General features: G+C 44.2%; 1 protein-coding gene across 9 annotated transcripts in view; it reads right to left on the reverse strand.

Annotated features, from left to right (window-relative positions):
- The window catches only part of LOC311426582 (uncharacterized protein), a 114,517-nt gene that overhangs the window by 90,990 nt on the left and 8,496 nt on the right, over positions 1-15,031 (reverse strand). For 4 of the 9 annotated variants that reach the window (XR_014686874.1, XR_014686875.1, XR_014686876.1 and 1 more), the window contains one exon: positions 14,355-14,405. Coding sequence is in view for 3 of the 9 variants with exons in the window: in XM_084503043.1 (XP_084359169.1) it covers positions 13,948-14,168; positions 14,355-14,405 (272 nt within the window). In the remaining 6 variants the exon portion in view is untranslated. Of the gene's footprint in view, positions 1-10,329; positions 11,065-13,024; positions 14,209-14,354; positions 14,406-14,727; positions 14,912-15,031 lie in introns of those variants that run through there. The other 5 variants (XR_014686878.1, XR_014686879.1, XM_084503043.1 and 2 more) reach the window with 5 other exon arrangements.

Consider the following 15,031-nt stretch of genomic DNA (forward strand, 5'->3'; position numbering starts at 1 on the left):
GAAACTATCCCACAGTTTTCCTCCTTGTCAAGGATTTTTCCAGGTGTTCAGACAACCAGCTCCTGTGCTCAGTTTCTTCTCATTTACCTTTCCTAAGTAACACTGACCATCATCTCAGCAATGCAGTAGTATTACATTCAATTTTCAGTGTAGATTTTGGTCAATATTACATAAAACTCCATACAAAGAGCGACCATGTAACATGGTGCAAGCCTTCGGTAGCTGGGATTACCCCTACCTGACCCACATGTGCATTTGCATTTGATGATCAGTTAGCTCAGCTAGTTCTCTCAAGCTTTCCTCCAGAACCAATACATTTATTCTGTGACTTACAACAGTTTTCCCTTTTAAAGTGAATCTCATCACTTCGACTCATTACAGTTTTTTGAACTGCATGCTGTATTCTACATAGCCTAAAATTCTGGAAATTATGGGTTCTAATATGATGCCTTTAAATATACAGCATTAAAGATATTATCCTTCCTATTTTTTTTAATGATATTGTAACCTTATAACTAATTTGTAGTCCACCTTCACTCTTAGGTTTCTTCCTATTACTTAGTGCATATTTCCACAGATTATTTCGCAGACTATTTATTTATGTTTCAAATATATATATTTTTTCTCCCAAGTATCCATTGCTTTTTTTTAATCCTATATTTTGATTTCCAGACAATATTGCTAACCTAATCAGTTATTATATTTCTTTCTCTTTTCCCACAAGTATTTGCAGCATTTCCAAATACAGTAATTTGTTTCATTTGCTGTCTCCATATTGTTGTAAATTAAGTACTTTCAGATTATTAGTTCAGTATACATAGAATCAGATAATAAAATTCCTAAAAATCACCAGTGTGTGACTAAATAAGCACTTTTTTGGGAAAAAAAAAATAAAATAAAATAAAATAAAATAATAAAAAACTATATTGTTCATTTGTGAATTTATTAGAGCATTAGAACTGAAGCTTCAAATATACTCTGGTCTTTAACATTCTCTGCAATTAACATCCAGTTAAAAATAGCATTGGTCTTCATCTGAGGCAGCAAAACCATAGGGATGAAAACATACAAAGAACAGGTCAAAATCAGGCTTAAAACTCAAAATACACAAACTTATATGCATTACTGAGAAATATTAACTTTATGTATGACAGGCCCAACCTGTTTGTTTTAGTATCTCTTGTTTATAGGAGCTGCTTCTTTCAGAAGGCACCACAGGTTAGTAACAACTATCTGAATAGTCGGGAGTTGACACGACAGGGCTCAATATACGACTAACAGATTGTCCAATGTCTTTTGGCAGGTATTGTGGCCTACATTGCTGGAGATACTTGAACACACAGTTTGTGAAAACATAGTGTTTTAAACTCATTAAAAAAAAAAAAATAGCATTTGTGTTAAATATAGTACCTTGTTTATTGTGTATACAGCAAGTGAACACATCAGCATACTGCATGTTATTAGCAAAATGTGCCCAAATGGCTGACTTTCATTTACAATAACCGGCATGTCTTTTTTTTTTTTTTTTTTGTCCTTCAGCGATATTTGTTTTGCAGATATGAAAGACATGAACAAAACTAATGAATATTTCTAAGGAAAGTACTTCCAAATAATACACTTTCAAGTGACAGAAGTATTTAATTTCATGAATGTGTCTCATTTATGTTCAAAATAAAGTATTTCACTGGGAGAACATACAAGTTCCAGCATCATCTATCAACAGCGTTTAGGAGTGGTATCTTTCAAATGCAGCATTTACAAGTCACCACTTGTCATTAAATGTAACTGTATGTTCAAGAGGTTTGTAATAATAGCCTTTAATTAACTGAGGACTGTTAGAGGTTTCAGTTGCCCTTTGAAGTTCTTAATTATTAGTTGTATACAGCCCTTTATGGCGCAGTTAAGGTTAAATTAAATAATTAAAATATACCTCCAAGAGAAATATAAGTATTTTACATGTTTTAATTAAATTTCTGAATTTCAAGGTGTTTAAAATAATAACGTATGTTTTGATTTTCTTACGATGGCATACGTGAATACTACATACATTAAACAAAAAATCGATAGTTTTTTATGGGAATAATTGCTAAGCATGACGCATGTAAATGAGCTATTTTCTATGCATGGCTGGCAAAAGTGCTAATTAAATAGTTGGTATTCAAGGCTATGCTCGTTCATTGTTTAGTGACATACAAATAGAGCGATGTGTGCCAGCAGACATTTTAAGTTGAATGTTTTCTCCTCCATGCTCTTTGTCATGAAATGGTGGCACCATGATGAGAACACTGGTGTAAGCAAAACACTGAAATATGTTTTAATAATGTTTTAACCATGTAGAGACACCAGTCTAGTTTTCTAATGAATTTTTAATTTCTTTCTTCTTATAAGGATGTTCCGAGTTATCGCTGATGCATATTAAATCATGAGTCATTTTCTCACTAAATTTGCATAAAATAGCTAAATGCTAATGCACCAAATGGGGCTTACTATATATGGTACAGTAAATATGCCCTTGAAGGTTTTCTGCAATCAATCTCCTGTATTTCATTAGTGGCTAGACAGAGTTCTGAAAGGGGAAGAGAAAAACCGTTGTGTATAGGCTGTGAACTTCTGATACTGATGATGATTCCTAACTGATGATTAGAACCCAGTCTAGAATTAGAATTTGCACAAGGTGGAAAATAAAGTTCCTTGACAAGTGCACTTAAGTGGCCTCTCTGAAAGCGGCCAAGTGCTGCTAATAACCAACAGTCAGTTCATTGAGACTTTTCTACATCCAAAATCAACGCCAGGTTCAAAATACACAGAGCCCATGATTTTAATTATGCAGTGCTTGATACATCACTTAATACTCACCTCTAAGTCTAAAGCTGCCAAAATCTTGCTAACACATCACTGTTTCTCTGTGTAAGTCAAAAATGCTATTCTCCTCTTATTGTTGCATATATTCACCTTCCACCCATATTAACTGTTCTCTCCTGTCTTCCTGTTAACAGAAATCACACATATTGGCCAGCTTATATTTGGATAGATAGTATGATCGCAATAAGAATGGCATCACTGTAGTAATATTATTAATCCAAACAAAAACCTCACATCTAATGAAGGAAACTTTATTCTCTCTCCTTTTCTTTCTGACATCTGGAACATTTTTACCTGGTGCAAAAAAAAAAGGGGGCTATTTAAAAATAAATGTATGTTTTGCCCTACAGTTATTTTGAATTAGTCTCGATAAATAATTAAGCAATGCATAATATATTATTTAGATGCAATAGTCTTAAGAATTTGAGTGGTATTTCAACTACAATTATAGTAATTTATTTATCAGTGAAAAATTTACATAATCACTCTTCAAAATCCAGTGGACTGGAGAGATATCAGAATGACATGCAGGAATGTGCCTAATGACTTCGGGCATTAGATTCACTTAATAATGTAGTGATGGGCAAGATGGTGTAATATCTAACATAGCTATATTTGAGGAATCATTTTTAAATGAGGAAAAGGAAATATTGTTTTCTCTTCGTATTTTTATTTTACAAAAAAAAAAAAAAAAAAAGACAACTTTTACATGCACACCAAAAAAAAAAAAAAAAAGTAAGAACAACAAAAAAGAACTATTTCAAATCAAGTGTTATTCCTACTGGGGTGGAAAAGAATTTAAAGACAGTTTACAATAAAACCCTGAGGTCTCTCTTTGTCAACTGCCAGAGGGAACACTGATGGACCTAGCACAATGTGAAGGGTCAGTTGATTCTGTTTAGTCACCATAGGCTGTCCCATTGGTGAGGGACTACGCAGGAAAGAAATGCAAGTTTTGTGCCTTGTCCATACGGCCAGAGTGGTGGCAGAGTAATTCATAAACATGTAAACAAAAACAATCCTGCTTGTGCTAATCCTGACTGTGCAAATGCTTCTGAAGTAGAAAGAGGCTCTACATAGATGCCATAGGAGCCTAATTTATGCCACTGGAGAGTTATGGGAATCTACAGGAAGATAAAAAATTAATATTCATATATGTCCCAACAATACCTTTATGCCCACTAGTAAAATACTGGTACCCATTAAATCCTCAGTGCTCAGCTGAACTGACAGCAGCCAACTACAGCCATAGAGAAAGAGGTGTTACTGGTCTGGTTTGAACCAAATATTTAACATAGAAAAGACAGCAAAGAATTAGTTCTGGCTGTTTCAGGCCATTCCACCACAAGGTTGTACTTTTCTGTGCATCTGCGGAGAATTGTGAGATGCCACAACAGCAACCACAGATTGAAAGAGAAAAAAGCTAAAGACAGTAATTCATACTTCATATGAAAGTTTGCTATTTTTACTTTTTTACGATGTAGCACAACTGCTGCTGAGCCACAGCTGAGAAAGAATTACGTGTGTTTTCTGTCCTTGCTGTGCAGATTTTCTGATACTGACTCCAGCTCTCTTATACAAGGCTATTGTGTTAGACTCCAATTACATTAAACGTTTATCCTTATGCTCATGATAATAACAGTATTTTATAAAACAAACAAACAAACAAGCTCCAAATCTTGTTTCCTAGATGTAACATTCCAAACAATAATTACAGTGGAGTATTTTTTTTATGTTAATGTCCCTTTCTGAGAACTAACATAACTAATAGAGCAAATGTAACTTACCCAAAAAGACATCTCTTATAAAACTGTGATTAAAATTTTTATATATATATATATATATATATATATATATATATATATACACACAATTTTTTTGTTTGCACAGGGTTTGTTTTGGAGTTATAACAACCCTGTTTGACCAAACAGGTTCTTTAGAAAGGGCATAAAATGATTCAATATGAGTGTGGAGAGACTGACCAAGCTTTCACCCAAAACACTGGACATTTATTTTTCCCAACAAACTCCTCTTAGACTCAAAAGAAGACAAATTACTGATTTATTTCCCATTATTTATGAAGTTCATTTTGACCTATCCTCTACTTTCTCCATGCTGGCGTACAAACTGGAGGTCAAAAGGCTAAAGCGCTCCTTATCAAGCCCCTGTGCGTCAGTAGTTTCCTTCATTCCTGCACCGCTCACATGCCAGCCACGTGCTTTTGGGCACTGTTGAAACCACAGTAGGCCACTAATTGTTAAGCAAATGAAAAAGGACTGGGGTTCTTTGCACAATACACTTAAATTGTCAGTGTTTAGGAAGAGGGATGCCAGGAGTCCCCAACACTGCACACTTGGTATTTCAGCAACTACTGCAGGGACTGGAAAAGATGCCCTGAGAGCCCTGCATATGGGGGTAACAAGGCCATTTGTGCCATGAATTTGCAGCACCCCTTGGCTGTTGGCCAAACACTCTTAGTAGGGCAGGGCATCCCAGGTGGAGAACCATGCTGGGGGCACCAGGCTAGGCCTTATCCCAAAGGGCCGTACCCCCAGCTGTCTTGGTGAGGCCTTAACAGCCACTGCCCTCTCAGGAGGCCTCCCTGTCTGGGTAATCAGCGCTAATTAAGAGTGGTAATTAGCAGCCACCAGCCCCATCAGGGCTGGGCTATCTCCGTGGAAATGCCAATCAGTGCCAGCCACCATTTTGTCAGGTGGATGAGGGGCAGGGTGGCAGTGGTGATGGGTGGCTTGGGGTGTGCTGGGGTCTGAGGGAAAAGGGGGCAGAAAAGTTGCCAGAGGAAAAGCAACATGCATGGGGAATGGGAAGAGCCCTTCCTGTCTGCCCCCTGCGCTCATCTGCTGTGAGGCCATGACAGGGCCTTTGCTGTGGGCAGCTGATTGTAAATTTCCTTGATTGCTGTGGCCTGGTGTGGTATGAGATCACGATCCCAAGTCATAAAGGCAAGTTTGAGATCTGGCCTGCTAAAATGGTCACTTTGTTAACTTCTTTCACTCAATTCCAAAGCCATTCCTGCTCTCCTCAAGAGGAGAGGACAACCACAAGTCCAGTCTTTGGGAGGAGCAAGCAATGAGGATAAAACCATGAGATTTGGCTTATAATAGCTTCATCTGATAAAATTAGGGGGATAATCACATTAGCTGCAATGACACCGACAGAACACCCCACTCCCTTTCACCTGCTGTGCTCTGTACATGTGTCTGCTGGATAGGAGCTGGGTGCGAGGCACCTCCTGCCGCAGCAGATAGTGCCGCAACTTCACCTGCGTTACACTGGTCATGCAGGCAATCCTTGTGCCTGCTTTACACCACACTGTGCATGTCTGTGTGTATGTGTGTCCATGGCTATATTCAGGGAAGAACATCCAAAAGAGACAAACAGGTTACTGCTGATGGCCAGCTGCAACGCCACAACCCTCCTTTCTCCTCTCCCATCCCCTCCAGCAAGGCCCATCAAAACGCACTACCTTTTACCTCATGTTTGCTATTTAGTTAGGAAATTCAACAGCCAAAGACTGACTTTTTTTTTTTCTCTCTCTTCTAAATTAAAATAACGAGGGCAGTAAAGGGCAATGAACAACATGGGACCACATTCCCAGTGCCTACATGGAGCCGTCAGCCCGAGGCCAGGGAGGCGTCAGAGCAGCTCCCCCCCAACACAGCCAGGGGAGCTCCTGTCCCAAGGGTCCCAGCCCGGGACAGCAGCGACACGCGTGGGCTGCCCCTAGCCGTGGGTGTTTCACCCGGGGGGGGGGTTATGGGACCACAGCCAGGTCTCAGGGCAAGCGGGTTTGATAGCCTGCCAGCGGCGTGGATGCTAAGCAGAGGGCTGGGGTAAATGGCAGTGCTAACTGCCATAAAAAATTATATAAAAATTGAAACCTTTGTCCTGTACCTGGGTCCACACTGATTTGCACTGACAGATTTCTCCAGCACCTGGAGATACAGATTTCCCACAACTTTGTTTATGAATTTCAGCTTTATTTCTCCCAAACGCTCAAGAGGAGAGCTTTCCCTATACCCAGCTCAGAAGAGGCGACCCTCGTAATATAGAGTGCGCTTACTAGCATCTTATCGGTGCCAGGCTGGAGGGCTGCAGTAGTTGCAGAACACAAGCTTGTTTACACAGTTTATTTTCTCAATTACATAAGAATCAGTTCTGTAACTTTTCGGGAAGCGATTAGCCAGCCTCACGCACCAAACTCGAGCTCCCGCAAGAAAATTAAAATGTTTATCTGGCTAAAATAACTTGTAAATGAACTCATTATTTTTTTTCCCCGCTTCTTTTTTTTGTATTTTGTGCATTGTAGACCCTAGCAATGATATTAGTTCTAGTGTGGGAAAATATTATAATTGAGATCTGGTAAGTTATTTGCAGACTTCAAGTTTTTCTTTACACTGTGCTGACATTTAGTACAGCCCCGGTGAGGAAAACAATGCTGCCATTCATGGCTCTAGACGTAGATTTCAATCGACTTAAGCGGGCACAATGAAACTTGGTCATTCACTGGTTACCCATATTGTGTTCTCAAATTTTCTCTCAGCAAAAGTATAATGACCCAGTATTGTATGGTCGCATAGACAAGGGCTCGGAACAAGAGACACTAGTTTTGTCTGACGGTGTGAGAAAGTCGTGAAGGGATCTTTTCTTCCAGATGGTGTTAAATTCAGCTGCCTTTTTAACATTGGCCTTGCAGAGCAATCTGCTGCTCCCTTCTCACAAAGAGGCAGCCCAGGTCCCTGCTAGTTAACATGCATGCTCACGCAGCCTGCAACTCCACTCCAACTGTTTTACAATGCGCCACTATGCTAAATAAACTTGATCTGGGCTCTCCCAGTGCTGAAACGAGCCTTCAAAGAACTGCTCGAATGATATTTACGCTTCTTTTTCCTCTCCCCCATCTAATATAAAGGTGCATATTGTTTTTCCCCCCCGCAGTTTTCGGGAGGCAGCACCTCCCAGCCAGGTAATCCTTCTGGAGCCTCACTCGCCGCGAGAGCCGCACGCCCTCCCGCTCCCGTCCCCGAGCCAGAAGTTGGACACACGGGACAAAAGGGGGCACAGCCTTGCTCCTAAAGAACCGAAAGGTGTAGCAGCACTGCTAGCGACAGCAGCCCTGTGCGTTTTACTGACCGGCAGCCACCTAACACCAACACAACAACCCGATGTGACAATGGCCAGCGTGCGGCGGGTATATTAGGATTTTTCTCGGGTATTTTCCTCGCCAAAGAGCAAGACGCAAGCGAAAGCTTGAGTGCATTGACTCCGCTGAATGGCTAAGTAAACAATAGCTTTCTCCAGAAAGCAGCTCATTGCCTTAATTGAAGATCCCCGAGAAAGGAAAACGGCGTACTTTTGTCATGCAGATGCTAATTGCCGGCGACGACGCCTCTCGGCAAGCAGCCCCCGGGCACGGCTGCAGGTGCTGGGGCTCCGTGCGAGCACCTGCGGCGGGGCCGCGGGAACTTTTTTTTTTTTTTTTTTCTGGGATAAGTATCGAACACGATCGCGACTTGCGGGGCTGTGATCGCGACACCGCAGCCGGGGAGCCGCGCGGGTCAAGTCCAGAGCAAAAAACACCGCCCGCAGACCTTAACTCCCCCCCCTCCCCGGTTCGTGTTCACCGCAGGCGCTGCCCGCAGACGCAGGACGGACGCTTGTGAAAATAATAATAATAATAAAAATAAATAAATAAATAAATAAATAAATAAATAAATAAATAAATAAATAAATAATACCGCGACGCTCCCTCTGTCCTCCCCCCTCCTGGGGGAAGCGGGGGGCGTGAGGCTCAGCCTCCGTCCTGTCCGCCCGTCCGTCCGTCCGTCCCCCCCTCCGCCTCCCCATCACGGACCCCGTTGCGGCGGCCGCCTTTCTCCCGAGGAGGGGGGGGTGGGGTGGGGGGGCGAGGGTCCGGGATCTGCCCCCCACCCCCCCCGTCGTGCCCGTCGCCCCCCCGCGCCCCCCGCCGCGCTGTCTGTCACGGGCAGCCGGGGCACGGCGCTGCCGCCCGGCCCGAGCGTGGGAACGGGGGCGCCCGGCCGTTCACATCTCCTGCGCGGCGTTTAGCGGAATCAATTAGGCAAGACAGAGCCTCGCCCCCACCCCTCCGCCCCCCTTTCCCCCCCCCCTCCACCCCCCTTCAGCACTCCCCCCTCCGTTTTTGTCAGGTCTATATACGTCCTAATTATTTCGGTTTGGGATGCCAGCGCTGTTTCCCGGATAGATCTGATCATCCTTAAACAAAAAGAGAGGAGGCGCACACGTGGGTTTGGGAGTAAATGTCACTTTCATTTCCAATGCTAGGCGCGGAGTAAGACACAGAACATTTTTTAACACTTTGACAAGGGGGGAGGCGGTCTCGTCTCCATCATGTCTTTCTGCTTCAGTAGCTTCCTCAAGGAAACCCTCTCGGAACAGAGAAGCATCTGTGCTCGCGTTCTGAATAGAAGAATAAAAATCGGCCATCACTTTTTTCATCTTGTGCAGCTCCACCGAGTCCTCAGTAGATATAAATTATTAAGCTTGCCTACACCTCAGTGTAAACTTTTTGAAAGCCTACTTTCGTATGGCTCGAAGCAAAGCCCCAACGCTTTGTCTCAGATGCACGCAGACAGTTTTGTTTGGCTTGGTTTTGTTTTCCCCCAGTTCAGTCCACACAGTATCACCATCTTCATCATCACCAGCTACTAGCTTTGTTTGCAAGGCCACTTCCTTGCAATGAATCACTACGCGAAATGAAACTCGGCCTTCCCAAATAGTTTCCTGAGAAAATATATATAGTACATATATATATATATAGGTATATATATAGGTATATATGTCCTATATAAGCGCAACGTTAACTGGTCTGGGTCCTTACTTATTGGTTTTGTTATGACAGCAGTGGTTGCACGTGCATTGTTTACCAGCAGGACCGTCTCCTCGTCGCAGCAGCTAGCTATCCATTCTGGCGTCTGACAACTTCACATTTTGGAATAAGTACGCCATTTAATTTTCTCCACTCCCACCTCCAGCTGTAAAAATGTTAGATTCAATAAGCATTCCTGACCTTTCTCGGGTTTTACTGTCTCTTGCAGTAGTCTTTCATTTTCACGCGCTGTACGATGATCTTGAAGGAGTTTTTACTTTCGGTTATCTAGCTTTATGAAGACCAAAACACTCATACAGCTAGATAACCAAAGATAACAACTCGCTTCCCTCAAAGCTTTTTTTTTTATTATTATTATTTTTTATTATTATTTTTTCCTCCCCCTTGCTAGACTCCAAATTCTTTCTGGCAAACAGCCGTGTTGTCTCCTCCAAGAGCACTAGTCCTGATTTAAAATATTCTTCCTTTTATGCAACTGTGACCTGGTTTGTGTGTCTGCGTGCATGTGCAGCTAATAACATCCAAAAAAAAAAAAAAAAAAAAAAGAAAAAAAAAAGAAAAGAAAAAGAGAGAGATCTGTTGCCTCCAAAGTTTATTCCAAACTTTTCCTTTCAGCCAGTGATTTCCGGCAGCGGTAGCCCACAATTCGTCTGCTCACACCAGAAAATAAAACCAGCTATTAAGGTGCGTCAAGCTGCGTTAAGAGCGAGAAGCATCCATCCCTTCGCAGGCCTCTATTTGCATTGTAAATCGCTTCGTTCTCACGGAAGGCTCTTTATAGCCTCTATGAAGATGTAAAAGCCAGCGGCAGTTTCCAGCGCGGTGTAAGGAGGAAGGAAAAAAAAAATAAAAAAAAAAATAAAATCCCATTCCAGTAGAAAGTGAGATGATTCGAGGATCCGGCTCCTGATCCCTGAAGGCTATGCAGGCAGAGAGCGTTTTGCCAAACGGTGGCAGCTCGGTCGCAAACACCGTGCGTGCGTGATTTTTAGGGGGAAAATCCTCGGTGTCTCGGGGCTGGCGAGAGGCAGGCGCGCTCCTGCCGGCTTGCTGCCGCCCCCGGCGTGAGAGGAGGAGAAAAAAGGGGAGCTCCCGGCGCCGAAACGTGGCCCGGGGTCAGAGGTCCCGTGCCGCGGGAGGCCAAGGTGCTGAGGATGCCAGGCGAAAACCTCTGCTATGCATCAGCCCGGCGGCGGCCTCCATCCGGCGCAGCCTCCATCCGGCGCAGCCTCCATCCAGCGCAGCCTCCGCCCGCCGCCCTCACCTTCCTGCCGGCCGGCGCAGGCCGCTCTGCCGTCCGCCGGCCCTCTCTAAGGACAGATAAAAGCGTTTTCAGGTCTTTTTTTTTTTTTTTTTTTTTTTTTTTTGGAGTGGGGGTGGGTTGGCCTCCCTGCCCGCGCTTCTCTTCTGTCTCAGCCTCTGCCCTGCCTCCGCGGGGCTGGCGGGGAGGGAGACACTTTGCTGCCAGGGCCCGGCCTCTGCGGGTGCCGGGAGCCGCCGTGAGATGGATAGCACGGGCAGCTTCTGCCTTTGCCTCTCTCCGCCCCGCAGGTATTGACACCGGGACGGCTCCTTGCGCGCTGCCCTCCGCGTGTGCGCGGGGGATGCTGCGGGCAGCAGGCTCCGCCGTGCTTTATAGCATCCATACCCTCGCCCTCCCTCCCCTCTCCCTCCCTCCTTCCCTCGCTCTCCTCCTGCGCGCCCGCGGTAGGGTGCGCCGACGCTCACCGGGGGCGGCGAAACGCCCCGTGAATAAAAAAAACACCGATTTATCCTCGATTTTTATTGACCTCGCACCCGGAGTGGGGAAACCGCGTTTTACCCCTTGGAACCGGGGGAGGCAAAGTCTTCCCCGGCTGTTCGCCCGTGTAACGCGAGGATTTAGGATTTCAGCCTCCGCACCCAGCACCCCCACCCCCCAACCCCCCCAAAAAAATAAAAAAATACACGATTACACTCTGAATTATTTAACGGTATGATTCCTATAGAATTATTTCCCAAGTCCAAAGTGCAAACATCACAGGTCTCTCGGGTGCACGCGATGCGATGAATCCTCGCACCGAGATCTGCAGTATTTACAGTAGAAATTAATAAATGCGCTTCAGGAGCGGCAGCAGGAGTAAGACGTGCATTGGAAAATTCGGCACCCACACGATACGGGCTGCTGCAGGAATTAGGACCTGAGATTTGTGCTGTTGCTGCTGCTCTTCTAAGGTGTAAAATAAAGCACAGCACACCCTGCTCTGTCCTCCCGTAGCATTGTAGGGCACATACCACACCGCACTCACATGGATTTGTTTGTAAATTAACCCGTGTTTGCATGTGGTGCTATTTTCAAGGGGGAAATTTTTAGTGCATGGAGTTAAATTGAAGCTCTGGTGGCTCTGCACTGGCTGCACAGCCTGTCTGTGTGTGTGTGCTGCGTGCACAGGGGAACACACATACATGTGTCAGTTTGGGTGCATGGATGCATGCGTGTGTGCACTCGTGTTTATTTTAACACGTACGTGCGTGTGGTTACACTGCAGAGTGACACCTGCATCAACCATCCCATTTTTTACCCTGAGTTAATGTTATAAGGGCACGGAAATGGGGGAGCGGTCTCATTTACCAGACAAGGCCCCAGATTAATGCTGCCACCACGAAGTAACACGGACACACCACCGAAGTGCCCGATCTTGAATTCAGCGGTGATGCCACTAACCAGGGGCTCGCTCGGATTGCCAGCCCTTGAATCTGAGACGGAATTATTTAATACTTTATTTATCTATTTACTTATTTATGTAGTGCCTGTCAGATATCCCGGTATCGGGGGGCACCGCAGTTTGCCACCACTGCTTTGTATACCAGGGGTCAAGGAGCCAGTCGTGCCAGTGCTCGTAGTGGGTATTGCAGAGTCTGGCACGGAAGGGTTAGGGTCCCTGTAACGCCACGTTGTTGGTTACCCTGCTCCCTCATTACCTCTCAGGCTGTTCAGACACAACAGAGACGGCTGAATTACACATCTGCAGGCACATGATCATTGCGATATTATGTAAAATTCTAATGAGATTCTCTGAATGGGTAGAGAGACAGAAATATATAAATTTTTCCTGGCAATAGCTAGAGGCAGCAGCATTAGTGATCAGGCATGTGTTACACACAACAAGCCCATGAGCTAACGCATTAAATTGTTCCAGTGAGGGGCATGAACATTCAGGTACTCCTCATGTGCGTGTCTGTGCTCCTGTAGATGCATGTGTAACACATATCAACACAGACACATAACTACGCAGTAATGCATGCATTTAAAACACATCACCATGTTACTGGATTTACAGTTAAGAGCAAGGCTTATTTTGTCCATTTTTTCTTCCAAATAATCATGCTTAAAGATGCAAGACATACCTTAAAAACATCAAGTCCTTTCCTCAAGACCGCCTAATTTACTCACACACCGACATGAGTGGTAAATGCAATACATCTGCCGCGTTTTGTTGACTAATCAGGAGAGCTTCAGTAAGCCAAAAAAGCCAACACCACAATTACAACCTAGCTGTTCATTAGCCGCATTTCTAACTGAATGTTCTACCTCTCAATCACCTCGCAGGGCTTTGAAATCCACACCTGTCCAGAAAAAAAGTGCAACGAAGTCTCTGCTTATTCTAAATATCACAAAAAAACAGCGTGCAGCAGTTGCTAGCATACATACACATCCAAGCCTGCAGCATTGTCTAGCAAGTGAAAAGTTTGTACAACATGTAGTTCTGAAATTACTGCCACGAACACCGTCTGAAACGTTAATAGCAGCTGATAACACTACACGCACGCTTTCCCAGCCCCAAAATCCCTTTTCAAATGATCTGTACATTGCAAGCTACCGATTCCAAACATTTGCTTTTTCCTCCTGCCTCCCTAATAAATTTCCGCTAATGGCCTGTAGATTAGTATGTGATTGCCATGCTTGTTTTCTAATCTTTTTATAGGTCTCCAGATGGCTGTGACGTAAAGAAGTAACATCCTGCGTGGATTTCTTAAGAATAAACAGTCTCTATTTGCTTTAAAGAGGAACTCTCTAATTAGCGTAGTCTCATGCCGGTGTCCCCACCTTCCGCCAAGGAGCACGCGTACGAGCCCCAGCGAAGCTGCTGTGAGGCGCATCACAAGGTCCAGCGCTACTCAGATCCCCTCTTCGTACCAAACCAGAGCAGAATTCACGCCGGTACAACCCAGGGCAGCGCTTCTCGCACAGCACCCCTCTCCTGGCAGCCAGGTAAGTCCCTCGGCTGGCTCGACTCCCAGCAAAGTGCTTCATCATTTCTTTGTGGCCACGATCTCATCTGACAGGCACCTGCCTGTAAAGCCTGCTGCATTTCTTGTATCTGTGCTATGCTGAGAGTATTGCAGGCAAAGGGACATCCAGTACAAACCCAAACTACGACATGACAAAATGTAGGCTATCGAGAGGTCAAAATCTCGAGGGAAAAAAAAAAAAAATGAAAAGAAACCCGCAAACAGTAGTTACACGTGGAAACGCTGCATTAAAGACCTCATATTCAAATCTTTACATAACGCGTATGGCATCGTCTGGTTTTAAAAGATAAAATAAAATAAAAATTACCGTTTCGTGTCTTGATTGCCATTCCCTGTGTGCTGTCTGCGTTGTCTAAATCTGAAAAAGAGCCATAAAAGGTCGCAGTTTAAACACTTTTCCTGCTTGGTTCTTGTTCTTGGAACCTATGTTAACAGATAAACCTTTGTGTGTGTGTGCTCAGAAAGCACTGTGTATATTAACTTTTGAGATTGTTAAATAAATCACTGGAAAGGTTGGCTCTACATTAAACGGGGAAATAAGTAGCCACATTTCCTGCAGATGATCTAATGCAGCACAAAATAGATATGAGTAATGCACCCCGGTATCTGCAGGGTTAAATATGGTAATCGATATTTTCAGGAAATAATAGGGATAACAATAACAAAAGTGGTACAATTACTTGTGGGAAGCTGCGGCTGAGAATAAAAAATTAAGAATACTTGGGGCTGACGAACTGAAGTGGCCAGAACTACAGAGAGATGTGACATTTGCATACTATAAGCTGCCGGTTGCTTAATAAAGGACGGAGGCTCCACCTAGCCTTCAGTTCAAAACATGCAAAACGCGTTAAGCCGGCATTTCCCCAACAGCTTTTCCGGGTCCTCCACACCACGGCTGTCCTGCAGCCGGGACCGCGGGTTGTAGAGCTGCAGGGGTAAATAAATCCGGCGTGAGCCTCACGCTTCCATGGCATCGTATGGATT

This window comes from Aythya ferina (genome assembly GCF_964211825.1).
Source record: "Aythya ferina genome assembly, chromosome: Z".
Classification (NCBI taxonomy): Eukaryota; Metazoa; Chordata; class Aves; order Anseriformes; family Anatidae; genus Aythya; species Aythya ferina.